The 27190-nt window shown below is 40.0% G+C and overlaps 1 protein-coding gene across 1 annotated transcript in view; it reads right to left on the bottom strand.

Annotated features, from left to right (window-relative positions):
* Positions 1-2034: 2034 nt before the first annotated feature.
* The window catches only part of LOC133019076 (ryanodine receptor 1-like), a 44768-nt gene continuing 19612 nt past the window's right edge, over positions 2035-27190 (bottom strand). Inside the window, exons 54-108 of the mRNA XM_061085433.1 lie at positions 26998-27161; positions 26825-26903; positions 26554-26643; positions 26321-26461; positions 26150-26227; positions 25995-26070; positions 25784-25907; positions 25231-25346; positions 25063-25130; positions 24851-24972; positions 24676-24725; positions 24420-24480; positions 24193-24319; positions 23657-23768; positions 23475-23556; positions 23264-23394; positions 22851-23171; positions 22515-22755; positions 21963-22050; positions 21781-21873; positions 21348-21362; positions 18911-19081; positions 18735-18794; positions 18489-18623; positions 17837-17949; positions 17660-17756; positions 17469-17578; positions 17336-17387; positions 17153-17242; positions 14484-14583; positions 14309-14388; positions 14062-14138; positions 13886-13959; positions 12599-12679; positions 12415-12503; positions 11835-11963; positions 11651-11755; positions 7362-7443; positions 5939-7260; positions 5824-5864; positions 5721-5780; positions 5470-5629; positions 5293-5379; positions 4917-5189; positions 4690-4820; positions 4536-4578; positions 4325-4458; positions 4161-4221; positions 3582-3728; positions 3362-3496; positions 3103-3259; positions 2574-2638; positions 2387-2487; positions 2247-2298; positions 2035-2130 (exon numbers count right to left, since the gene is read on the bottom strand). Coding sequence (XP_060941416.1) covers positions 2035-2130; positions 2247-2298; positions 2387-2487; positions 2574-2638; positions 3103-3259; positions 3362-3496; positions 3582-3728; positions 4161-4221; positions 4325-4458; positions 4536-4578; positions 4690-4820; positions 4917-5189; positions 5293-5379; positions 5470-5629; positions 5721-5780; positions 5824-5864; positions 5939-7260; positions 7362-7443; positions 11651-11755; positions 11835-11963; positions 12415-12503; positions 12599-12679; positions 13886-13959; positions 14062-14138; positions 14309-14388; positions 14484-14583; positions 17153-17242; positions 17336-17387; positions 17469-17578; positions 17660-17756; positions 17837-17949; positions 18489-18623; positions 18735-18794; positions 18911-19081; positions 21348-21362; positions 21781-21873; positions 21963-22050; positions 22515-22755; positions 22851-23171; positions 23264-23394; positions 23475-23556; positions 23657-23768; positions 24193-24319; positions 24420-24480; positions 24676-24725; positions 24851-24972; positions 25063-25130; positions 25231-25346; positions 25784-25907; positions 25995-26070; positions 26150-26227; positions 26321-26461; positions 26554-26643; positions 26825-26903; positions 26998-27161 — 7089 coding nt within the window. The remainder of the gene's footprint in view (positions 2131-2246; positions 2299-2386; positions 2488-2573; positions 2639-3102; positions 3260-3361; positions 3497-3581; positions 3729-4160; positions 4222-4324; positions 4459-4535; positions 4579-4689; positions 4821-4916; positions 5190-5292; positions 5380-5469; positions 5630-5720; positions 5781-5823; positions 5865-5938; positions 7261-7361; positions 7444-11650; positions 11756-11834; positions 11964-12414; positions 12504-12598; positions 12680-13885; positions 13960-14061; positions 14139-14308; positions 14389-14483; positions 14584-17152; positions 17243-17335; positions 17388-17468; positions 17579-17659; positions 17757-17836; positions 17950-18488; positions 18624-18734; positions 18795-18910; positions 19082-21347; positions 21363-21780; positions 21874-21962; positions 22051-22514; positions 22756-22850; positions 23172-23263; positions 23395-23474; positions 23557-23656; positions 23769-24192; positions 24320-24419; positions 24481-24675; positions 24726-24850; positions 24973-25062; positions 25131-25230; positions 25347-25783; positions 25908-25994; positions 26071-26149; positions 26228-26320; positions 26462-26553; positions 26644-26824; positions 26904-26997; positions 27162-27190) is intronic.

Below are 27190 nucleotides of genomic sequence, written 5' to 3'. Positions count from 1 at the left end.
ATCATTTTTAATCATAAGAACATAGTTTACAGCCAGTACTGGGCGTGGCCACAGTGATTGTGACAGCACTGCGAGCACTGTACAGCTGGATTAAAGCATGAACACTGTCGTTCTGTCATCCCCACAGATTAGAGTCCGTCACATGGTTGGAGGATCAAGGGTCTGTGGAAACAGGGCTCGACCAATCACACGATGCTGATCAGTGTGCACATGGTTTTAGCAAAATTACACACGCGCACACGCACACACATATACACACACACACATCTAAACCAAATCATTCTAATTTCATACAGTCAAAGAACACATGGACACCTTTTATAAAAGATCAGAACAGAATTATAACATTGAGAGATGATGTGAAGAGACAGAAGAAGAGCAGCCGAGACTGAGTCTGGTCCACTCGGTGTATTTTTAGCCACAGTTTGAGCTGATGTTTTTATCTGGGTTTCCTTTAGAGCTGAAACTACAGAGTGCTTACCCATTTGTAATGCTCGTTATTTGTGAGGAAAATAAATTCCCCTGCATTATACAATTGCCTTACTATAGAATTACTATAGAACTATAGACTCATAGCATTATTAAACTATTAAAATTATTTCTTAAAAATTGTAATTGTATGGTCTTCAAGACCATTGCCAACTATTTTAACTATAATATAATGTTATGTGTGTAATTTGTGGACCAAACCTCTAAAGAATAAAACTAGGGAAACTAGATCAGTATTCATAAAGGCTTGATAGTGAAAAGACACCGAATGAGAACTATGACACTATCCCGTATCTGGATAAAAGAGAGACAATCGTGTGTACAAAATGTCACCACAGCTACAATGTCGCCTTCTGAACCAAGTAAGAGAATCAACTCACCGTGCATCCTCAGCGTCCCATGATGGATCCCAGAGATGTTCATGTTAGCAGACGATGGAACCCAGTGTGACAGGCTCAGAGAGAATGAGATACAGGGACAGGATGGGGGGGAATCAAGAGGCTCAATGTGAGTTTTAATGCCCGGCGTTAATCCTCGTACAGCGATTCTTCTCCTCGAGGCCAGAGTCCAGCAGTTTGGTAGGAAAATGGGTTGTGATGGGATTTTACACCAACTGCTCTAGTGTGTGTGTGTGTGTGTGTGTGTGTGTGTGTGTGTGTGTGTGTGTGTGTGTGTATGTGTGTATGTGTGTTTGTGTGTGCGCACTGAGTTCCTGCGTAAAATGGCTCATGAACATGATTCAGCTGTATTTTTAAACATTAATTCATTTTTAAATACACAGAATTCAAAGCAGTTCTAAAATCCGATGCTTTCTCTATAGAGTTGACATTACGGGATATATGTTTAATCTATAAGTTATCTTTCTATTCCAAAGCAGTCATGACAAGACAGGAGGGTCATTAGAATTAAGTTTATTCTCATACAGAATTGAATTGTAATCACAGGCTTCGTTGTCATGAAGTTGTCATGAAAAACAATAAATAAAATAATTTAAAATCAAAGATACAAGCTTCAGACTCTGAAGGAAACTAAATGTTAAATACCAAAGTAAAAGTGACACAATAATCGCAAGAGTAAATACATGATGACTTAAAATAAAACAATTGTTTATGTATAAAGACAAAGCTAACTTCCTCATTGTGTTTAGTTTGTGCAGATTGATGCAGTCGATTCATCACATTCTCTTCGTTAAATCTAATAATAAACAGAAGGTAACATATGGAAATTGCTGAAAGAGGCAGCATTTGTATGTAAAGTGATATAAAGTATGATTGAATACTTATTCCTGAACTAGTGTAAAATGATTCAACTTAAAAAAGGTGATTTCTGGCATATAAAGCTTCTTTCTCCACTGGCAGTTTAACACTTCATGGACACTGCAATTTTTATCAATCTGCTAAAGATGATATTTTTGCACCGACAGTTGCTCTGCTTGTTTCGCGTGTTTTTTCGTGACACAATCCATTCGTTGTGTGTTTTGTGAGGAATGACGAACACAAGCAGGACGTCAGCTCAGTAGTTGTGCGTGTGTGGACTACTTGTTGATTAGGAGAGCTGGTCCTCGTATTGTTTTCTGAAACAGTCTCCAGCCGGGTAGAAGTCCCAGCAACGCTCCTGGTACATCTTCCACACGTACGACTCCTGAAACATTGGATTTAACAACGAGATAGAATGGAGGAGACAATCAGTGGGAAACTGGCTCATAAAATGAATAAATAAATAAAGAGTCAATAAAAACGTAATAACAGCTGACTGACCTGTCCAGTGTGCTCTGTATCATCTTTGTTGATAAGATACATTAAGAAGAACCTGGAAAGGACATGTTCACATTTTCACAAATACACACACACTCACTTATTGAACATGTACACAGTGTAACGCAGAGCACGATACTCACATGTAATTGGCCAGGTTGTGCTCATCTAAAGTGTGAGTTTCGAACCCATGTGGCGTCGTGTCGAAGTAGTCGCTCCCAATGCCACATATGAAGCATTTTGTCTGCACATACAAAGGATAGGAGATGAAGCTGCCATCTTGTGCATATGTGAGGATAAGATGTTGACTTTAAGTGTTTTATCTTTTACCTCCATGTCTTCCTTGACCTGCTCTTGTTGGTCTCTGAGTTCTCCAAAGGCATCAATGATCAGACCTATTTGGATTTGGACAGTAACATTATAACTAGAGGTGCTTATTAAATCTGTCAAGTGGCAAAGATCATTTTAATTTCCATTCCTCCAACAGTTTCAAGTCTATCCTTTATCCTCATCCATGCATTATCATTATAATGTTTTTCTTAAGAGTTTGTTAACTTTTTAACCCTTTATTTACATTTTATAAGTTTCCCTATATCTCTGAAAGATTTAAAATACATGACAGTAAAGCTAACCCAGTTACATAACACAACAGGATATGTGCTCTCTACTGTACAGGGAGAAATTAAAAATGAACTGGAAGAAAACATGATTGCTTTTAGTGCTGTGTAGACTGGGTTTACATCTGACATGGTTCTCCTGTGGCCAAAATGAGAATTACAACAATAAACATTCTTCCATTTCAGGGCTTCCATATTGTACCCAAAGACATGGCATTTGCAAAGTGTTTTCCCATCTTTACCCTGAATAATAGCCAGCAGAATGACAATGACGAAGAAGAAGAAGGTTATATCAAAGACCACTCGATACAGCTCGTATTCATCTCCAGCAGGATCCTCGATCTCATCCCCGATGCCTCCTCCAGCCCGCACACCCACGTACATGTGAAACAAGTAACACTGCAAAGTAAAGCCAATACACAGCGTTTAGGAAGCGTCACTGACGTGAATGTAGCAACAGGCACATTTTATTTTACATCGGAGAGATAAAAGGTGACGTACAGTCATCATGTCATCGCATTTCATATCTGGTTCGTCCTCCTCCTCGCCCTTGTTGTAAAACTTGCGGAAGAAATTGAAGGCGATGACGGTGTAGAGGTACACCACCACGGCCAACAAGCCCACAGTCATCATGAGCTGGCAAAAAGAAGAGGGTGACACAGTCAGTACATTCTCTTAGATAGAGACAAAATGAATACTGCTGAATTTCCTCTGCACTTGCCTGTTTGCCGTTGTGTGTGACTGAGGACAGGATCGTGCGGAGAGTTTTCACACCCATGGCGATGTCCAGCAGGTGACAGGCATAGAAGAAGTTGTTGTAATGTCCAAGCAAAGACATTATCAGGTACCAACAGAGATACAGGAAAGTCTGCAAAGAGATAACAACGAGGGTTCTGTCACTTCATAAAGGCAAAGTGGTGTTCATATAGGATACTACAGGATGGTGTGGAACACTGTAGAAACAAAAAAGGAACCTTTAAAGTACAAAAATAGCAAATAATTCTTGTCAAATTACAGTAAAAGTTAAAGTTATTCTACAGACACAATTTCACACATTCAGCTATGGGATGTGTATTTCTTTTGTATTTTTACAGATAATTAAATGTAATTTAACATTCCAGACCATTAAGCAGTGTAGTAATCCCAAAACTATAAATCTATAATTATTTATTTAAGTCTATAGTAAATATCTTTTATAAAAGTAATTTATCGTACTGTGGCATTCACCCTTAATTAATCTTTTTTTTTTACAACAGTGTATAGTATGGTGTAATATAGAATCAAGTATAGGTTTGCTTACACCGTCTGTGAACACAACACCAAATTTCCAGATCTGGTACTTGATGTCGACGGTGGTCGCCCTACAAAGACACAATATTGGTTGGTATCCACTTTAAATATTAGATTACACTCTTGAAAAGCAATGTCTGATGTGCCCTGTGGCACATCTTTCCTTTACCATACCATGCAAACACAGAGTTGTCTGGTTCTTCCTGTTTCTTCTCGTGCTCCTTACTCACGTCCAGGGAGGCTAAATCAACACCGAGCAGTTCGGCGATTCTTTCTCTGCCGTAAATGTCTCCGTACTTATCAAGAACCTGCACACAGATATTAAATGTATTAGACATTGTTAACACGCTCTACAGCTGCCATCTTGAAAACAAAAATAACTCACCTTTCGTTTGACAAATTTATCCCAATAGTTGTTCGGGAAGGAGCTGTGGAATAAAGGGACACAATGTATGAATTAAATTAAGGAAGAAAACCTAAATTTCAATATTGATATTATAAAGAAGCATCTGTTTGGAGTGACTCCTCCTCCCACATACGGTGTATTGAGGACCAGACGGTCCCACTGGCCCTTGATGTCATCGTCCTCAGGCTGCTCGGTGATGTAAAGTCCATCAAACTCAAGCTTTCTTGCGAGTTCTTTCTCTCTTCTAAAGATCACAAGTGGAATCTGACAAAGACAAATATGTATGTTGTTAAACTAAAGTAGGAAACTTTTGCCTCATGGGAGTTTTTTGTCTTTCTGACAGTTTTTTTCTCATCCTACCTTGAGGCAGTTGTAGCCGATGATGCAGATGAACGAGATGACTGTGTGCAGGAGGGCGATGAAGGCCATGGTGGGCTGCATGTAGCCCGTGCTCTCCTCTAAATAGAAATAAACCGGCACGTCTTCCTCATCCTCGTCTTCTCCATCATCCCATCCAGATCCCTCAGCTTCTTCCCCTGAACCTTCAAACAAGCCAGAGCCCTCGAACAGCCCGCTGCCCTCCCCCATTCCAGATCCTTCCATTTCCTCACCACCGGGTGGGACTTCAGACACCTGGACAGAAGGGAACAGTGTAGACCAGAGGCAGCTCACTCTTAGTCTATATAGCAAATATGTAGCACTACATTATCATTCAAATGTAAAATGATCTCTTTACCTTGTAGAACAGCAGAATGAAGTTCAGCGCAAATGCAAGGAACAGAGCCAAAAAACGCAGGTTGTAAAAGTTTCTGGAGAGGTAGTTCTACAATGGAGAGAGTCAGTTACTGCGTTAGTAAGTGTGACATGTGATGACATTGAATTTATGCGAGCAAAACACAAGCAGCTGTGTCACCATGAATTTCATTCTTTGGGTTTCCAGCTCAGCCCAGATCTGAAAGCCTCCCTCCCTTTTCGGCTTCTTCTCTTTTTTCTTTGCAGATTTCCTGGGTTCTTCTGGCTGCTCTTTCTCTTTGCTCTGGGATTCTTTCTCCTCTTTCTCTCCAGATTCAACACTGAAAATCAAATACAGTTTTTTTTTATCTATTATTTCTTTAGTCCGTGGAGTGTATAGTAATGTAGATGGAAAATAAACTTGTTTCTTACTCTGCTTTTTCAGGTTCTGGAGGAGGCTCTGCTACTGGAACAGGTTCGGGGGGTTTCTGGCTCACATCAGCCTCTTCTGGAGCCTGTAACCAAACAAAAACACACAGTAACCACCACAATTCCAGGGGTCTCCTTTTCCCTTACCTTGAGGAATAACTACTATGAGAATTATTGGCTAATTGATCCTTTGTGTTTCATTTAAGATGCAAAAAACTCACCTTTTTCCTCTTTGTTATGGGCGTTCCTTCGGGTGTAGGAGGTTCGACAGCTGCCTCTACACCCATGTCACCGAGTCCACCTGGAGCATCCATACCTGGTATCCTCCCCCCCTCTTTTTCCTGGGTGTCCTCCTCTTCCTCCTCCCCACTGCCAGTCTCTCCAGTGTCCGTCACCCCCCCAGTCTCTTGTTCCTCCCCCGTCCTCGGCTCCCCGGGTCCGTCCCCGTGCACGTCGTCCTGCGTGGGGTCCGGCATGCTGGCTAAAATCTCCGTCACCGTGATATTTTTCGCCCCCTCCACTAGGCCACCACCGAACAGAGTTTGCCAGATGATCATAAAGAAGCCTTTGCACACATTGTAAATGAAGTGGAGTATGCTCATCAGGATGGTCCAGAAGAAAGTGGACAGAGCCACCACGATCTCTTTGATGGTCATCTTCCTCACTCTGCGATATTGTCTGCGAAGGTTACGGAAGGTGAAAATGCTAAAGAAGCCCAACATGCTGTTTATAAAGTCTGCAAAGGCCGAGCTCGATTCGGGCTCTCCTTCCTCCCCGTTACTGTCCTCATCCCCTCCTCCGTTTGCTCCCCCTCCTTGTCCTGCCTCACCTCCACTTTCCTCTACTTTGTCATCCTCCTCTCCCTTCTCCTCTTCCTCCTGCTCTGAAATCTGAGAGGCTATATTCATCTCAAAGATGGTGTCCTCACAGAAGTTGACAAACATTTCCATTTTCTCGGATTCCCCCCCCTCATTGACCACATCAAAGATAAACTGTCGTTTGGACTCTCTGACTTGGGGCATCTCCCACTGCTTGCGGTTCACTTCACTGATTTCAAAGTAGATGCGCTCAATCTTTCTGCTGGCGCCCATTATTTCAATACGGCCCAGGAAGGGGCGGAAGTAGTTCAGCACACTCTCTGCCTGCCCGAGGAAGTTCTGTAGCCTGGTGTCATGGGGGACGTGCTCAGACAGGTTGGTGAGCAGCACAGCGATGTTGAAGCCGATATCTTTGGCGGGTTCCTGAAAGCGACTGGCAAACTCCTCGTAGTTGATCATGTCGTTCTCATCAGCCTCCGAGCAGGACAGAAGAAACTGGATCTCCGAGGGGGCGTACTGTTTCTGACTGTCCATGGCCTTCTGGAAGTCCTTCTTGGAGATCAGTCCTCGCGGGTCCGTGACATAATCTCGGAAAGCGTCCGAAGCCACGATGTCTTTCAGTTTGAGGAACATGTCAAAGAACTTGAGGATCATCTCAACGTTACTGGAGGACTCCACCAGCATGTCCACCATCTGGCGGGCGATCGTACCATTAACCACGTTGCCTGAATAACACAGAGTGAAACTCAAACAGAGGTTTGAAATAGGACAAGACGGCTGGAAATGAAAACTGCTGAGCACAAGACCACAAACAAAAGCTCTTTACCCTCCAACAGTGAGAGCAACATAACAACCATGTCTTTCTGCAGGTCAAGAAGCTCCTTCAGCAAACCGATCTGGCTCGAGTCCTGTCAACAGGAGAAGATACACAAACTCTTACAGTAATAACAACAGGTTAAATCAAAGATTAGGATTTCACATGGACTTATAGAGATGCAATAGTCATTGGTGAAGTAAAAACACAGATGTAAAGCTTCAAAAGTTATCACACAAAATTATTATAACACATCGTAACTCAAATACTTGTTATGATAACAGGGTATTGCAACAATAAGTTAATTAACCAAACCCTTATTCTGAGATAATTTGTCAATTTAAATTCTGGTTTGACACATCAGTTATTCCGATTTCAAAATTCATCAAATAATCTTGAGAATAAAATTTACATTATATTAGCTGAGACTTTAGAAGGGACATTTTAGCATTTACCAACCCATCATTAAAGATTACGTCTGCACACTGTGCAGCGATCATCTTCTCTTTTTATGTTTTGTGTTTGGACATGTAGCCTCCTCCTTAATATGATGTGGATAGCTATGATATATAAATATATATAGATATCCTATATAACATATATATTTATATATATTTAAAGGTCTGTATTTATAAAGTGCTTTTCTAGTCTTGATGACTACTCAAAGCGCTTTACAGTATATGATATACACACACACACACACACATATATATATATAAATATGTATAGATATATGATGTTTAGAGTTAAGTGTTATAGACAAAGCAATACAAAAGCACCAAAGCAACACACCACAAGTGTAAAGCATACTCTTTCAGGTTAATTATTGGTGAATGACAAAGACAACAGAATCATGAGCCCTGTTAAATGTTGAAATCACATTCAAATGTATGTTCCAACACAAACAGATCTCATATTAAAGTGTATACTCCAGAAGCGGAGGTTAAAGGTCAGCCCCCCTGTCAGGATATTTTGTAGTCACCTGCTTCTCTCATTATGAATTCTCTGATTCGGTAAATAATTATGTGAATGATGATTCCTCCAGTTGATTTGGCTTTTGAACTGTGCCGTGTGCGACACAAGTGGATCTTTACCTGCTTTGACTTCACTTATATAATCCTTCAAAAGCCATCAAAAATTAAATTCAAAATATGATTTTGAAGTTATGGCTGAAAGACCTATATAAGAAATAAATATTTTTGAAATAATACAAAAGTAATATCAGGGAGAAACACACATTTCAAAATGTTTTTATAAAGGTTATGTATGTGGTTTGAATAGCCTGAGTTGTCTCAAAAGATTTTGATTAGATATGAGAAGTCTTTATTACTGTGTGAGCTGACTCTGACTCTCCTCAGTTCACTGGTGCATTCAGTCCATTGTGAGTCCGAGCTGTCACATTCAGTTCAGTTCAAAAGAAGCCTACAAGCAGTGCACATGCGGCCAGTAGCTCAGCAGCCTATTTATTTATTTATTTATGACTTGTCAGACTCTGATTGTTTCTCTGGCTTTTGATACTCTCTTAATGAAGAGGTAATGATGGTAACTCTAAATAAATAGTTCAATCACTTTGAAATTCTGATGGTAAAGATTTGTTTCTAATTCCCAATGTGTTTTAGTTTCATGTAATGCCCTCTGCTGGACAACACTAAAAGTAAATACACCTTTTCATCACCAAATGATTTATGTATTATCATTTTTAGTTTGACTTGTTTAATTTAGATATTCTCAGATCTTCACATATCAACCTCAAATGTATAGTGAATAAGAGCTTTTAAATGGGGTCAATTCTCATTTCATGCTTAAAAGCAGGTGGATATAAAACGACCTGATAAGGGAAACCCACACTGAATAAAGTCCATACACAATATCACATCAATAGATAAATAAAATGGATACATACTTTACCCTGCATTGACCATGTGGAAGACAGTTTAAATAATGAATAAATGATTCAGTTGTTACACAATAAAAGCATTATTACATTTTCAACCTTTGAATATGACATATATATATATATTATTTTATTTCACAGTAAAATATTTAAAATAACACCTTGGCTAGAATAAATTTACAAATTGAGGCCCCTATTTTAACAAAAATAATTTCCAGCTCAGGAAGTGACCAAACGGTCAGAGGGCGGCTTGCGACCGCCCAAGACAACGTTCTCAGTAATACATCAAATTTTAGACATACAGTGTTTATATATCCCATTTTCACTGGTGTAATTCAAATATGATTATTGTAAAACGTTCTGTTTTCTTGAGAATATCAGGTCAAAAGGGGCACGGGAAAGTAATTTTGTGTTAAGTGCGTCGTATGTTAACGTGTGCGGAGCTGGGGACTTACAGACGAGTGTATGGCTCTGTCTTTTAACTTGAATCAGATTAAAGGGTTACGCATGCAAACACTTTACTACCGATAAAGTTGTGCTATTAGCCTCAGTCATCCACAGGGGATGACTGCTTTGTACAGAGCGAAAAAGTCATGTGATTTCTCTCAAAGTATTTAGACCTTTCATTGGTAGCATTAAAGCTGCACCGTGTCTGAAAGCAATGTGGTTCCACATGTTCAGTTAGGATGGTTTGTTGGATTTTCATAATAATCACATATTTTTCAATTCAGCGAAAGGGAATGGTGTAGATCACAGTGGATAAAGCCACATTAAAGGTCTTGTTTTTGCAGCAGATGTCTTGACTTGTCGCAGAAGGAAAAGCACGGGTGTGACTGATAACATGAATAATGGTTGTGTTCAGTTCAAATGACTCACTTACATGTTTACATGGAAACTAATATTCTGATATTAACAAGATTATAGTCTGAGTAAGAAGCTTTGATTCCCTTAACATGAATAAGGTTATACGCAGAATAAGAAATAATTGAATTAAGACACGTGGAGTAGACTTAAAGGTCTTAATAGTGTTATGACATCCTGTTGGAGTTTTCCCATAATTCTACAGCAGTTACCATGAAATTTACCCTGAGTTCAATTGTAAACAAGCAGTAAGACATAATATTTACATGAGTCATAATCAGACTATGCTATATAGCATATTAACGGTAATAGGAATGAAATATTCTATTAGAAACTCCTTGTTTCCAGTTTCTAGTTGAAATAAAGCTCTCCATGTTAGTGTGGTCGGTGTGACAGTGAGCCAACATGCACAGCACCAGGACCCTGAAACTGAAGCAGCTAAATGGGACTGGACCATTATTGATTTGATCTTTTACACTGGTGAAATTTCTACTGCGACAAGTCAAGACTTTCTTCAGTGAAGGAGACGGCTGTTCAGAATTCATGTGAATGTGAGGAACAGCTTTGAAACAGTCAATACAAACCAATGGTGGAAATATTCACAGAAATCCAAAGTGACTTTACTCTCTCAATGTGTTATTCAGGTGTTCTATATGTAGTGTATACCACAAGCATGGTCACTATTAGGATTGTGATAACACATCTTTTACTCATGCACGTGTTGTATGGTTTATACTGTTATGTGTACATGTTCCCAGGAGAGATAACGTACTGAGATCAACAGAACTATATTGATTCCCAAAAGGAAATGATAGAATTCAACTATAATATTGTAATATAAATATGTTGTTCCTCGCCTGTTACTCGTGATAAATACTGTGAGCCAAAGTGAAACAAAGGATGAGCAGCAGTAGGCTCTAAACATCACTATTTATAGTTACCATCAATTTCTGAATATTGAGTACATCGTGTCTGAATTACAAGTTGTGTAACAGATTTGGTCTGACATTACTCATTGTTTTTTGTTTTTGCACCCCTGTCCGTTTGTTTGCTGGTATGTTTGTTTGTTTGTGAGCAAGATTATTCAATAACTACACAACAGATTACCACAAAACCTAAAGGAAGGAGGCGGCCTGGGCCAGGGAAGACCCCTTTACAGATTGGTGCAGATCTGGATCAGGGGGAGGATCAAGACATTTTTCATTACTTTCTTTCACATTATGAGATTTTTTGGAAATCTTCACTGATTTACCAGGAAGTTATTCCTGGAATTTGAGGGGGGAAAAAACAGCATCCTTAGGGGACAAAGTGCAATTTGTTGCAGATCCAAATCCAAATCTAGATCTAGCGAGTTTAGATGTGGTTTCAAAGGGGAATATTGGATCATGGCGGAGGTATGTGCCCTACTGAGTGACATTCTAGTTATACAAGTGTAGAATTGAGGTCAGGGAACTCAGTCCACAGTTTGTGTTTCCTTTCATTGACACGTCTGCAGCAAATTATCTTCTGTTTGGAAGATGTTATAAATCGATTGCGTTGTGCGTACCTGTGCCAGCTTCATCATCATGTGGGCAAAGACATGAAGGAACCCGACAATAGCATCCCACAGCCTGCTGTGGGCCAGGGACTGCTGGTTGCCAGTGCATGGGCCCTGAAGAGAGAAACTGTGTGTTACTTACACACACAAAGAAAATAAACTACTGCGAATGGCTGATTCGTTTATATTTTACCTGAATATATTCAGTTAGACTGTTAAAAATCTGCTTCGCCACAATCATAGCTTTGGAGAAATTCTTTTTGCCTGGTTCATCGATTACGTCCTTCCCAGAGTAGTACCAGTAGAAATCACTGATAGACTCCTGGTTTGGAAAAACAGAAAAGAAATTATTATTTTGCATATAAATAAATCGTGTCTTAATGAATTTGAAAAACTTAATACAAAATATTCAGTCATATGACTTCATAGATTTTCTGCTAAAAGCCTTTGGGAATAAAACAAAATTCTGAAAATCCATGACAAAGTTATATAGCAAAGTTGGAAGTGGACATTCAATCAACTATAAAATCTACTTCTTGTCACAAAATAATCCCCAAAAATGGTCTCTCAAACTTTTATTTACCATCCTCCAAGGTTATGATTTCACCCTTTTAGTACTATTACACAAACCCTACTTAACAGATTTCCAAGAAAAATTGTGGAAGGATGGATGTGGGCCAACAAAGAACCGGATTTTTTTAGTAAGATTATATAACATTGAGAAATACGGCCCTTAAATTCCCTCTTAAGGCAACTTGACAGTGAAGCAGCACCTGAAGTCGGAGGAGGTAATCTACGGTGCAGATGATGACGTTGATGGTCGTTGTGCTTCCCGTCTGGGTCCGCAAATAGTTCTGAAAGTCTGCAGAGATCATATGGAAGAGCAGTGTTTGACAGTGTGTAAGTTGCTTTAATGGATTTCATCTGACTCTCATTTGAATCATTAGTAGTTCTCACCGTTATTGTGACCTTCACAAAGCAACTGCAAGAAACGGAAGAGGTCACAGGTGAACTCATCGTCTGCCATCACTTTCTCATCTAAAAATTAGAAATCAAATATACAAAGGTTTAAAATTACTTGCTCAAAGCAGGTTGAGAACAGACTTAACACAATGGTAAAAAACAAAAGTCTTACTGGTAAGTACTTAAACAACTTACCATCATCTTAATGGATTTTAGTATCAAGCATTGTCAATAACCACCTGGGACTGACCACTGCTTTGTTTGTATTTTGCAATATTCAAGAATGGGCTTTACCAAAGAGGGGGAGATTAACGACATTCCATGGCAAATTCATTCAGGTAGAACTTCGAATGAACTTCCAGAATTAGATGACAACAGTTGGTAGAACAGTGTGTGAAGCCCAATCAACAAGTCAAACTTCTAAACCTTTACGTCATCCTTTTCCAGTCATCCAAGTGTTAATAATATTTCTTGTTAGGAAACTAATCAAATCTGTAGCGTAAATGTCACGGACGGAAAACATTTAGAGGAGGATAAATTAGAATAGATGATCAGAATGTACCTTTATATTAATTTGTGTTTAATTTGGACTGATTCATTTGTTTTCCATGTTAATGTGGATGAGACAAACACCTTATTAACAGTTACTGGCAAACACATCACGTAACCGGTCATCACCTGGATCTGGATTTTTTATTCAGTAAAGTGGTCAAAGTTTTCCATTCCAAATTTTTTTTTAAACTGAAATCCCCTCATGCTTTTCTTTGGCACACATTGTCTCTATCTACAATGCACATAAATAACATACATGGGATTCGTGTGATATATAAACAGTACAGAGCTCAAATCAAAGTGAAAAAACTCAGGCCTCTTGCAAATAAACAACCACATTTATTAGATGTGCACAGTTGTCACCAAATGCTGTTCGTTTAGTTGAAAATAGAAATATGAAATATAATCATAACATCTGTTCAAATTATTTTGGTCACCAGAGTAGATTAGAAATTGATGTAATATATTGAGCAGCTGCCATGATTTGTTTTTGTATTATTATTTTTCAGCCCCAATGTGAGCTGTGTTCATTTGTATCCCATCGCTGGCGATTGGTAACATTATTGTATTTAATAAATTAATTAAAGATGGGTGAGCTACACAATTTGACCTGATGCCTGATGCCGATAATCTACTACATAATGATGTTAAGCATGACTATATTGTGATGTGTTTGCGCTATTAGGTGAGAAACAGTGATGCTTTAGAACAAAAAGTACGGAGACTTACTCGTGCCCTCTTCGGAAACCATGCCCAGCCCCTCTGCCTTGTTCTGCCTCTCGAAGGCATTTAGATCCAGGACACTGCAAAGAACACAAACCCATTTTAAAAGTACAACCTTCACTTTTAAAATGTTTCTTTACTATTCAACGGATGAAAATTATACACATTGATTTTTAACTGACGAGCATGTCTGCATCAAAGCTTGGACACTCAAAAAGAAGCCCACGTCCTTCTTATCCCTCAGGTACTCCAGCATTTTCTGTAAAAAACAAAGAGGGTATACACATATAAAGTGCCCCTTTAAAGGTAACTCCAAACTAGATTATTAGAGCGCGACCTATAAAGATATTGGGGGCAGCAGCCGATAATTGTAAGTACAAATTTCCGTAATAAACACATATCCAAGGGGCTTGTTTTCATAGCACGTACTCGTTGAACCTCACAGTTTCCACCGTTAAGGATGGAGATACCCAGCTTTAGTGTTGTGGACACCATCGGGCCTGTCTCGCCTGCGAAACAGAAGAAATCAAAAGTCACACTTGTTGGGAGTGAACTGAACGGTTGCAGACAAACGGTGTGGGGTGTAGAGAAGAAGATAGACCACCTTTGCAGGCACTGATCATTTGCAGAACCATCTCTGCAGCACCACGATTATGAAGTCTGGACTGCTGGTACAGGAGCCTTTGTTTCTCCATTTCTTTTTCCTGCGGTGGACACATACCTAATGAGCATTTGGTTTGATTTACCTCCATTTCACAGAGAGAATTTAAATGGATAGAATGGTCTCCTGGTCAAGATAAGCTATAAATCAGCTGCTTCATTGTAAAAAAGAAGGATGTTTACTCAGAGAGTCCTTTCTATCCATTCATGTTCTAAATTCACATTCACTCTCCTTTCACATCTTTCTAATCTCCTGTCTGATCAACTTACCATTTCATTCTAAAATGAGTTATTACAGTAGCATTATGTAAAATACTGATACAAATAATATCTGGTAATTGGTTCTGTGAATTACATATTAATATAATCAATCTCACATCATGCTTTTTCCCTATGTTGTTATATCAAAACATTCTGAAACTACTTCCTATGTACAGTAATATTGTTTTTTTTAACAAGCAATTTCATTATGGGCTGTTACTGTCCAATTAAAACACCCACTTTATTAGTCATGGAGTTGCTACTATACTTCCTCACGTTTGCTGACTGCAGCAAGCGTTGGACTACAGGAAACTGCCCGGCTGGCATAACACTTTAACCATGTAGCTTTCCACAGTGTCTTTATCGCAGTAGCCCTGCAAATAAGATACTATGGACAAAGCCCTCTCTATCAGAGATATTTCTGTGGCATTTCATAGCAGTGTGCCTTTGTTTTGCTTAATTGGTTTGACATATTTATCCAAATTACAAAAACAGCCTTTAATTCCCTGTGTTAATGCACACTACTTTATTACCTCTGCCAAGGAGGTTATGTTTGTTTGTTTCTCTGTTGGTTTGCTGGATTATTCAAAAACTTAAACAGATTACCGTCACATTTTATGGAAGGATGCTTTATGGGTCTGGAAAGTACCCAATCAATCTTCGTGCAGATCTGGATCATTATTTTTTCCACTTACATTATCAAAGTGAGAGAGGGCATGTTTCGACCTTTATTGTTGATTTCTAATAACTCACGGATCTTGATGAAAATAATCAGGCATGTTTGGAGAACTGACCATTTCTATATAGATATCTGAAACTAGTTAATTAAATTGTTGTTTCACAAGGGGACGGTATAGAACCTTGGCAGAGGTATGCATGTTGCATATTTTATACAAAGAACTTGGCTGTCAAATGAATATCTCTGAATTCAGAAGACCAACTGACACTCCTCTGTTCAGCCACATCACAAATCAACTTGTAGTATCCCACATTGTGACCAACCAAGAAACCCACCCCCACCCACCACGTCCCACCCCAAACCCAACCCTCCACCCACACCACCCACACCCAACCCTCCGCCCACACCCACCCTCGTATGCCTGGCCGTGGTCTACCCACTATGTGTTGTGCAGTTGGACCTCAAGACTTACACTGCGATCACTGACTTTCTACCTGTTTATGATGCATTTGAACAGAATATGTCTATGAAAATAAATAGATTTCTTTTAATGTTGCATGTTCTACACTGGCTTTCACTGTAGTCTGTGTAAGTATGCTATGTGAGTGGGGGAGGGGAACATTGATCAGTAGCATTCAGTTAGTAACGACTGGTGTTATGAAGGTGAGAGAGATTACATGGAAGAGTGGTGAAAGAGACAGAGAGAAGGACAAATGGGACATCCATATAAACTGGGAGGAACAACATCACCAGTCGATGAGTTTGTGTTAAATCACATACAGATCGCATTTCAAAAAACTTTGATGACACCTCCAATATGAGCTCTAGGCTTTTGTTTAGCAAGCCTAACACCCGAGTTTAGTTAATTAAAAGCAAAATTGTTTGTGATCCAACAAACGTGGTTCAGCTCCAGCTGCTTCAAACTGTGAAGTCAGCAACGAGGGTATCAATGAGAACAGTGTCTGAGACTTGACACAAGGAATGTGTCAAGTCTCAGACACAAGGAATGTGTCAAGACCTGCACAGTGGCAGGTGGTGTTGCCTTCTATAAATCGATGAGCTTTACATGGTGACACTAGAAAACTTGAATGCACTGTGTGCTGAGCTTAATGGTGTAATAGGAAACCACTGAGCAACAGTATTTTACAAAATGCTTTTGATAACTTGATCTAAAGTGGTTTGCAATGTCCATCAGGCTGAGTTTATAATAGATTTTATTAGTGTCATGAATATTATTCATTATTATTATTATTATTAATTAATTATACATTAATTTAATTTCATCTAATAAGACCCAATCCAGATTCACGGCACAAAAACATGTTAACACAACCAACTGGTCTTTTCAACATTAACTGTTTGAAAAGACCAGTTGAAACTGTAAGTAAGTGCTTGTCAAACTTTTGTCTAAAGTTGTAGTGGAATTTGAAATATTAAGAGTCTGTGAAGTAAAAACAGATCAGAATTGGATCTTTAAGTTACAAAATAAAAAAACAAAGCACAACATACAAACAGAAGATGCAGACCACGGATAGAAAAGACACAAGACAAAACAAAGAACGAGAGAGAGAGAGATGTGGGTGAGAAGTAATGTTCCGATGATGAGGTCACTCAATGCGTCGAGAGCTACCGCTCGGCTGTGTCCTCGTCCCCTGCCCCTCGCCGCCCATTACCAGTTCTGACTGTCGCACCTCAAACGGCAGCTCATCTTCAGCACTTTCCACTATTTCCTCTCCTTCTTCTTCCTCACCAATATGGCAACTCTGAAAAAAAGAAAAAGAAATATAAGTGTTTTAAAGTGTATTGTGCACATATCAAAATTTCACTTGGAGCCCAAACTGTCTTCAATGACTCACCTTTGCCATAATATCTGCATAAGCCATATACAGGTGATCTGTATCTAGTTTACTGGAATGGGGACAAGACAGGACAATTGTTACACTTTAAATCTCAGTGTCATTTCACAGTATGTGCAAGGTTCTATCAAACCTCTTTTCTGTTAGAGCGGTACGACTGAAATGCAGAATGAGCTGGTGAAGAGGATCCGGCTTTGTTTCTCTCTCCTCCTCTTCGTCTCCTTCCTCTTGCTCCATTGCTTTCTGGGATGCACAGTGAGAGGAAGGGTGAGTGATGAACAAATATAAAAACTCTAGATGAAACTAGTGTGAGACGCCACTCACAGACAAGTCATCTATCATCCTGTCTTCAAATGAGTAACCCTCAGTGTGAAGCCAGTTGCGCTTGTATCCCTCGAGGAACATATTTGAAGCTCTGTGCCTGAGATGCAAAAAATTAAAATTATACATGTGCCGTAGTTATTATTAGGACATCCCTGTGTTACATGTCAATACTGATACCTGGGGATGTTGTAAAGTGGTGTCATTCTGAAGCAAGCGACCACAGCCCTGCGTCTCTGCTTGGACAACAGTTTGTGCCACACCATCTTCTTGGATTTAAACGGGTGCTCCGTCTATACCAGTGGAGATAGACAGGGCAAATGTTAACATGTTCCACAACATATTTAATACAGTCAAACAACAAGAAATGGATCAATAGAAAGATTATCATAAATCCTTTTTTCCAGACTCATATGAGGTCACCCTGATATTTGACCACTGAAATCTTATCAGTTTATCTTTGAATCCTAATCCAAATGACAATCAAAATCGGAGGAAATTCCTACAGGTTTTGTGAGGCCACCGTGACCTTGACCTGGACCACACAAATCTAATCAATTAATCTTTAAGGCCACATGGCCATTTGAGCCAAATTTGAAAAGTTTTAACGCGACCACATGTTGAAATGGAATTCCCTATGGATATGACTGATGTATATCAGTTTATCCTTGAGACTATTGTTAAGCTAATGTCCCTCAAGACACATTCTCCTTCTAACAATCTAAAAAATAGGGTTTCGCTTTTTTAAAATACTTGCAACAGTAGAATATTCTAATTCAAGTAACATGGATTGAGTTTGCTACAGTTAGTGTAGCTGACAGTATCCACTCACCACTTCCAGGTGGTAGAGGACAGCAGAAACCTCCTGAACTCTCTTCACTACTTTCATCGGAGCATCAGCATCTTCGGCCTTCCCCGCCATCTCCTTGTACAGAGCCATCTGCCAGCGCATGGATGGGTTGTCCACCTTGCCCCAGCACAGAGATACAGACATTTCAGAAATCGATCATCTTTATTATTTCAAATATGTGGCCTTGGAAGTGAAGAAAACAAAGTTGGACTAGTCCAGGGATTTTACCTTCCCTTGAAGATGAAGATTGTTCTGCAGGAACTCTCTCACTTCTTCATCAGTGTCTCTCTGTCAAATAAAAAGGTTTATCATTGTTTTCCTAAGGCACAAATGGTCCGGGAGGTAAAACCGTCATGTTTACAGTATTGTACATGAACCTCATTCAAATTCATAATAAAAACTACCAAAGAGTATCGGATCTTGGCCAAGTTGATAAGTTCCTGATCGGCGGGGGAGCACATGTTGAGGCCTATGGGGAGCATCTTTTTCAAAGCAGCCACAATAAGTGACGTCTGCACAGAGTAGCGATCTCCCCGTTTCTTCTTCTTGGTGCGTTCGGTGTCGGAGCCTCCTCCCTAAGAAAAGGGACATTACACCAAAAAGAATTCACAGTATCTCAAAAAATGTCAGGAGTGTAGCACACTGCTTTGTATCCAATACATCACAGCTCAGATTCAACACCAGGCAATTCATATCAATTTCATGGATATAAGCCCACTTCATTTATTAAGTTTTTTCCCCCTATAATTCTGAAAATAAACTGATTCTTCACACATATATATGTGTGTGTGTGCTATTGTACATCATACCAAGTAAATATAAATAAGTTTGTTAACACTACTGCAAACTCTCTCTTCATGTTGAATTACCCATCTACATTCATTAGGTAATCTTCTCTTGGCCTCTAACTTACACCATTATTTTTTAACTGCTAGTATTTGAATGTCCATCAATGCTCCTGATATAAACCTGATTGTTTCTCTGAGCTCAGACTGGTAAGTAGAGGGTAACGTGAAAATGTGGGGGCAAAGTGGGGACGTAGCTGGCTTTGGGGAAAGGAAAGCTGAGAGGAGTGGGTCTTATAGGAAAGTAAATCATTGAAATTGAATTCACAAAACCATGCAAAAGAGAAACGAATTTCTTCAAGTGACAACCCATTCAGCATTCCACGGATAGGACAAGTGGCTACAACACTTTTTTGTAACAGTAGCAGCCCCTTTTGAAACATTAAAATATTAAGAGGTTACAAAGAAAAAAACTCATGAAGTTAAAGTTAGACTTATTAGTAGCAGGCTGTTAAAACAAACTCTCTATGGGACACATCCCTGTGCTCGCCTCCTGAACTCCTGCTCTGTTCTGTGGTGTATGCTCGATAAGAGCCATAGTGCAGATAACGGAATAACACAATAACAGCTGCAGAAAAGTCGACTGTGGAAAGATACTGGACATATTGAGAAAGTGAAAACTAAATCTAAATTGGGGACTTTGAGATTGTATTCATGATTGATAATGATAATGTTTGATACCTCATATCGTTGCTAGAAGCATGTTCTATGGCCCACTGACGTTTACAAAGTCCAGAATCAGATATTTTTGTTTTGTATGTATTGGTTAAAGATCGCTCAAGTTAAATAATCATCTTCATTGCCAGATGTAGTAACGCAATACATCAGCCACTGCTTCTGCTTCAGTTTAGCGCTAGATGCAAGTGGGTTATGGAAGAGGAAACGGGGTGCAAAGCATTGCGGGGGGAATTATTTACGATCGTAAGTGTGAATTAATGCAATGGTTAAGTTCATGGTAACTTTTGAGCCCGTTCTAAAGTGGGAACCCGGCAAAATGCTTCAGGAATCTGCCTCAGTGACGTTAAACATTAAGTCACGTGTTAGTGTGGAGTGAAAAGGAAACTAAACCATGAGGTGCCATGGCATTTCCAGGGAGGAGAGAAGAAAGAGCACAGAGAAGACTAACATCATCCCCTAGTGGCAAAAAAGCTGCATTACAAAAGCTACAGGTCAACCATCCTTCAACGGAAAGAGACAAAAGACATACGAGAAGAGTCCAACTCAACTATCATCAGAAAAAAAGAGCAAACTCAGTGACAGGATGATGGCACTGTGCTCTCACTGCCACCTCGGGCTCGGTGTAAAGCCCAGTGCCATGAGCCCAACTCTACAGCTGAGTACTTTCATCAAGCGCCTCCAGACTCCCCCCGTCACACACTGGCAGGACTGGGCTTGGCCCACTGATGGGGGCTGCCCTTTAGTCCGGTGATCCTTTATGAGAATAGTGTGTCTGTCATAGTGCATATATGTTCATTACAGTGAGCAAAATATGTGGAGATAAATCAATAGCCTTGTATGAAGCATGTTTTCCATTCAAGACTGTGCCACTGTGCAAGCACAGAGGCGAATGTGTTGAAGTACAGCTTCCATTAGTGACTGTGAAACTGGATCCAAACTCCATGTGTCAGTCCTTTGAAGACATCTGTGGCTCGGATTTTCATTGTCTATTTATATAAATATCTGTGTATTTATAGCAATGACAAATTCTGAGGTTTTTCCCCCTCGTAACAGAATGCGAAGTATTCATGACCAAGCAGGCACAGCTGCATGTACAGAAAAAGCATTGGTCACTGGCACTGATTTAGTGATCCTGGGTCTTGTTTCTATGTCGGAATGTGCATGAATGTATGTGTGTGTGTCTGTGATCGAGTGTTTAAGTATACTGTGTGGGTGTATAGATCAGATGTGCCAGTGTGCTGGAGAGGTTGATGAAAAGCTCCCCCAAAGTGAGGTGCCATGCGGTCAGCACAGCGGTCGTGCAGGAACAAAGTCTAACCTCTGAGTCCCCGCCCTGGAAACCCCGCCGCAACCCAAAAGAAGAGGACAAGGGACAACCAAAGAGAGAATGGAGTTAACACAGCTGCTGTCCGTCTCAAAATGAAACCTCCAATGTTGCTATGTACCAGTGAACAAATATATCACAAAAAACAGAACAAATACCTGTACCTGTTATAGATGGTGTAAAGTTCTGTCTCAGAATGATTTGTTGGAGAATAAATCAGTGATACAACATTTAGAATATTCTACAGCTATTCTGAGAATAATATTTCATAATCAGCCATGGAGTAAAATGGTAAAATCAGGATACAAATATGAAGGCACAAGGAAAGAAACACAAACAGATGTTTTACAATAAACCTGCAATACAATCCTAAAGTTTATCATCAGCTGTCACCCTGCAGCACTGGATCTGTCTTTCAGGAACTTACCTTGGTCATTTTGCTCTTGCTGTCAGCAGTGAGGAATGACATGTTATTGATCTCATTCATCACCACAAAGTTCTGTTCTTCTCTCTTGAAGTTCTACAGTGGAAAGAGAAATGCGAAACATCTAGAAAACGATGTGAGCTGCTACAAGCGGCTGTGCTCAGAGACCAAATGAACATACTCACGTGAGATTTGGACCAAAAAATAAAGACTTCTCCAACCATTCGGAAGAGCTCTTCTGCATCGGGGTCAGGGCACGTCAGCCATCTTGCCCTGTAGTGGAGCATATCGTGTTAAGGCTCTTCAAAGTCAATACAAACAATACATTTTAATCTAAGTGCTCTATTTCCCTGCTCTATATGCAAATCATTATAACTGTCATTTGTGTTTAGTGAAGACCAAATTATGTAGGTTTTGCCCAGATGAGTTAATGTGCCTGATGACAATGTTTTTGTTTCGGTGTATGTATGTTGATATTGTGACAGTTGACAAACAAAGGGACACTGACAAAAGTAACAATACGTTTAAATGGTAGCGGGTCTCAGTTGAGTAGTGGGTCCATCATAAGGGGCCTGTGATGCATTTGAATACGTTCAAATGCATAGAAATTCGCACTAGCCACTTGTGATCCGATCAATCGAGACAGATGTTAATATCAGGTCTGAACAGTGTCCATGTTGAAGTTTTGACAGTACCTGAAAAGTTTCGATATATTGGTGTTTGTAAGTTAATTGTACCTGTTGTTGTCCACATAGCGAATCAGTAGAGGGTAGAGTGCATACAAGTCCCTGCAGAGGACAGCAAACTCATCCCGTATCGTTCCATCTTCTTCATCTCCCTCGGATTTGCCCTCCATCCTCAGATGATCCTCTTCAGCCACCACCTTCGATGTGCGTTTCTTCAGCTTCTCCATTGTTGGGATGAAGTGGGACTTGAGCATCTCTGGCTTGGCCCTGCTGACAATGGGCTGCGAAAACACTAGAAGAGAAAACAAAATGGCGTCTTTGCATTTGTACAAAAACTCCCCCAGGATTTTGCAGGAACAGATTGGTAGAGTTTAAATCAGAGCTCACCAGCCAACCTCTTCATCCAAGAGGCCTCATCGATACCCAAGTTGTTGACTACAATTTTCATGATGCTACCCAGCAGCTGATTGAGGTGTTCTGACGTGACCTCGGTGCAGAGCTGGCCCTCCAATTCAGGGAAGTTTTCGAACCCTCTCTCCCACCAGCGAGGCAGGTAGTTACACAGCATGGGCAAAGTAATTTCAATCACGTGAGGCATCTCAGTGTAACGAGCCCCCGACTCGGCCAAGTCTCCAATCTCCTTCAACAGAGAATCCAGCTCGGGAATGTCTGGACAGAGTTCCTGGACCTCACTGGGAAGGCCCAAGACTTTGACATTCACGAGAGAACAGTGAAAGAAAGAAAATTCAGAGACTTTATTTGACAACAAAAAAAATCTGAGGAGACGGCATCGGACTCACTGGCTCTCTCCCTCGGCGTCTTTGTGGTGTAGACAGAGAAAGCATTGTATTCATTCAGATGGGGTTCTACGTAGGCGACTGGCATGGCTGCTGCAAGGTGAGCCAAACATTCTCCAAGAGCTGGCCTCTGCCTGTAAATGCAAGAAACAAGTAAAGAAAAACAGCTCTCCATTTACATAATACATCCTAATGAATGCAGATATGGAGTCACCTCTCAACATGTGGATTCTTGACAGTCCCTAAGGAGTAGATGCTACACATGATGCGATAGCACGACATCTGTAGATCATCCACTGTGTGCAAGCAACAGAGACAGGTACAGCATTGTCAAGGTGAATGTATAAAATGAGCACAATGTGAAATTGTATATAGGGCAGGTGTGAAATCACATACACATGACATCATCTCCAAACTGGTGCTGTGCGATGTGGTCGAACAGGGAGGTGAGCACTGGCAGCAGGGCGATGGTGGTGTAGTTGATGTTCTGAGACACGCCTTTGACTTGCTTTGAGGGAGAGAGGCAACACAGTATCATGGACTCTGGATATTTAAGGTTTAATATTTATCAAATCATTTGCAACAGTCAGGGAGAGCAATATATTCATCAACTCAGTCAAGAAAGTTATGTTTTCGCTCCTGTCCATTTGTTGGCTTTATCGTTTGTCAGCAGTATTACGTAATAACCACGGAACAGATTTGTTGGGAAGATAGGACAGGGGTTGCAGATTCGTGCAAAAAGGCAGATCCAGGGAAATAATAAGGGAATAATTAATGGATCTTTTTAAAATAAAAAAAAAATCTGGTACATTTAGGGAAATTATATCTATGTTAATGTGGAATTTGGTGCAGCCTGATTGAATTTAAAGGGGCTGTTAGGCCCTGGCGGTTGTATGCGCACTACTGTTGTGTTTATTGTGTTCCTCTCTTACCTGATTCCCTTTGGAAACTTTGCCCAGTTTGAGATTCTCCACCATCTTCTCTATATCATCAGCAGCGCTCTCAAAGAACGACCGCAGCCCCGCTTTCACAATCTCCGGCCCTGACTTCATTACTGTCCTGATTAGGTAGAAAATAGAAATAAGCATGAAAAACAAAACAAAAACAAATTCCTCCTCATGGGGTAATGTGTGCTGTGAGAGAATTCAAAATACCAAACCTTGCGTCCAGTGACCGTGCCAGAATGTGAAGACAGTTAACGATTGCTGAAGCATCGGTTCCTGAAAGAACACATACAGTTTGGATGATATGACTACTTTTATAAAATCCAGAACACCACATAAAATAAGAGGAACTATATCAGGCTCTAGCCTAGAAGACAAAAAATACATTAATACACTATACAGCCACATTTGAGAAGCACAAAAAGAGCATAAAGATTCAGAAGGATTGACATTGAGAGACTGACATCTTACCAAAGAGAGAAACTCTGTGTCTCACCAGAGCGGACATTTTACAGAAGATGCTATGAAAAGAAGGAAAGTAGAAAGAAAGGAAAGGCAATGCAGGAAAAAAGAAAATGTAAAGCGAAAAAGTGAAAAGAAAATATAACAACATTTTTGTGTTTTACTTTGGAATGAGATAGATCACCTTGCAATCATCTCCTTCTCCTTATTGGAGGAATGGCCACCGCTGCCCAGGACTTTCGCAGGTGTTGACAAGAAGTAGAGGCAGTGGTTTTTGAAATACTGGTTGATTAGAGGCATCAAGATCTGAAGGAGAGATTATATAGAGACAATGAGCTTTTCTATAACAAAGAGTTCAAGTTTCAGCGGGGCACTGGCTCAAAACAATGGTTTCACCTTGGCGAAGAATTTGATTTCCTGCTCGTGAGGAGACTTCTCCACTCGTCCACTGCTCACCACAGCCTCTGCAAAAACACATAGCCAAATATGATTTTATTGCAATAACACAGTCAACACTATGAAGTAGCATTACAGTATCTGTTCATCATCTTTGCCCCATAGTACCAAGATGAGCAATGAACTCCTGGGCAATTTCCATCCATTTCAACAGCTTCTGCAGGAAACCATAAGCAAATCTCTTCTCGATGGATGAGATGTCACCCTCCATGTCTTTCAGGCCCCTGAAGTGAAACAGAGGTTAACGCTTAATCATTTGTGCTTCAATTTGATCAAATAAATTTCCCGATTGAGTATCTGTGGCGCATCATAAATGATAGTAAGAAACTATCTAACGTTCAACAACTGCTATTGTCACTAGTCTGCCTCTAGGAAAATGTATTTAATCTTTGACATAAATAACTTTTAATAAAGTCAGGTTGTTTTTCCTTTGTGGAAAATTTGTAATGGGTTTAGGACTTTTAAGTTTTCTTGAAAGACTCTTTGGGTTTTTCTTATGGACTCTTGTTCTTAGTCTTAACTTGACGTGTTCAGGATCTGTTCAGGTCTGTTTTTGTTTCTTTGTGAGGTTACTATCTGACCGGGCCACACAATTAACTGAAAATAAACTTTGATATTAAATACCATTGCCAATTCAGAAAGTGTTCTGTTGCCTTGTTACCTTGTAACAGCATATCCATTAAGCTGCAGGAACTTGAGCAGTTCATGAGCCTTCTCTCTGTCTCGTGCCTTTTCTTTGGCCGTCAGAGTATCGTATGGCACCAGTAGAGGATGTGTTCCACCTCCTTCACAAACAGACACACAATCAAAACTGATAAGCAAGAAAGTCTAATTTTCCACACATGTAACTTCTCTCTTGTAAAAGATCTTACCCTTGGACTGCATCTCTAACTTTTTCTTTCGTCCCCAGGTGTTATGGTAATTTTCTGCCAGTTGCTCTGCCATAGACTGTGAACAGATGTGAACTGTGAATACTGACCAGATAGAAAGATTAGAACACATACGGTTCAAACACTTCCTTCCATACCTGCAGATCCCTTGAAAGAGACATATGTGTGATGTCAATGGGCTGTGGACTGTAGCCATGGCTTGGGTCATAGGTTGCCTAGAACAGAGTGAGGTATTGTTATGAAGTGTAAAATAAATACCACGACTGTGAAGACATTAGTATATAAACAAACATCCAGTTGCTCTTTACCTGAGCGGTCTGTGAGATTTTACGTGAGGATGCTTTCTTCTTGTCCGACTCCTCGTCCTCTCTCGCTTTATCTATGGTCCACTCCCACGCCACCATGGCTTTGACTGACTCTTTGATCGGCCAACGGTAGATCTCTTTGTCCTATCAGGAGAGAAACCAGAGTGATTAGAAGTAGAGAACAGATGAAGTAAAAGTTCAGAAAAATTAAATGTAGAGTGTGACTGGAAACCTACTTTCTCTGAGAAGGTTTTGTACGGCCTCAGCATCGGATGAGTTTTTGCATTTTCATCCAACACTTCACCATAGGACCAGTTATTCTGGATCTGAAACATACATGCAAATACAATATGCATTATAACGGGTATTTATGGTTACATATTTCACAGTAAGTCTGAGTCTACTTGTTTTCCAGCAAAGCTGTTCTGATCAAATTAACCAAACAAGTTGCTCCTGGATAAGTATTGGAACTAGTGAGTGAGTTCAGTAAATGTTAAAAAGGTTTACCTTTTCAAAGGCCCATCTATCATGGGTATATTCTGCATATTTGTTGATGAAGGGATCCAGTCTCTCAGGGATGATGGTACTGTGGTTGGAGGAAAGATCAGAGACCATTTGTAATTATTTTAAAGAGATACTTTATGTCTTTATGAATGGCACAGTGACAAAAATCCTCTTACTTTGTCGTCTCCACTGGTTTCGGATCAAAGTTTCCCTCTGCATCTACTGACGCCTTTTTCTCTGTTTTGGAGGAGTAAGTGGCATCTACATAGTCGGGAGGAATGGCTCCAGCGATGGCGCAGATGCATGGCATTGATATTTTGAAAATCTCTGCATCAAATTTCTGGAATCGCATAAAGAGGGATTACAAAA

The sequence above is a fragment of the Limanda limanda genome, chromosome 14 (assembly GCF_963576545.1).
Source record: "Limanda limanda chromosome 14, fLimLim1.1, whole genome shotgun sequence".
Lineage (NCBI taxonomy): Eukaryota > Metazoa > Chordata > Actinopteri > Pleuronectiformes > Pleuronectidae > Limanda > Limanda limanda.
The sequence above is the reverse complement of the archived record's forward strand: the minus strand, read 5'-3'. Positions and strand labels throughout refer to the sequence as shown.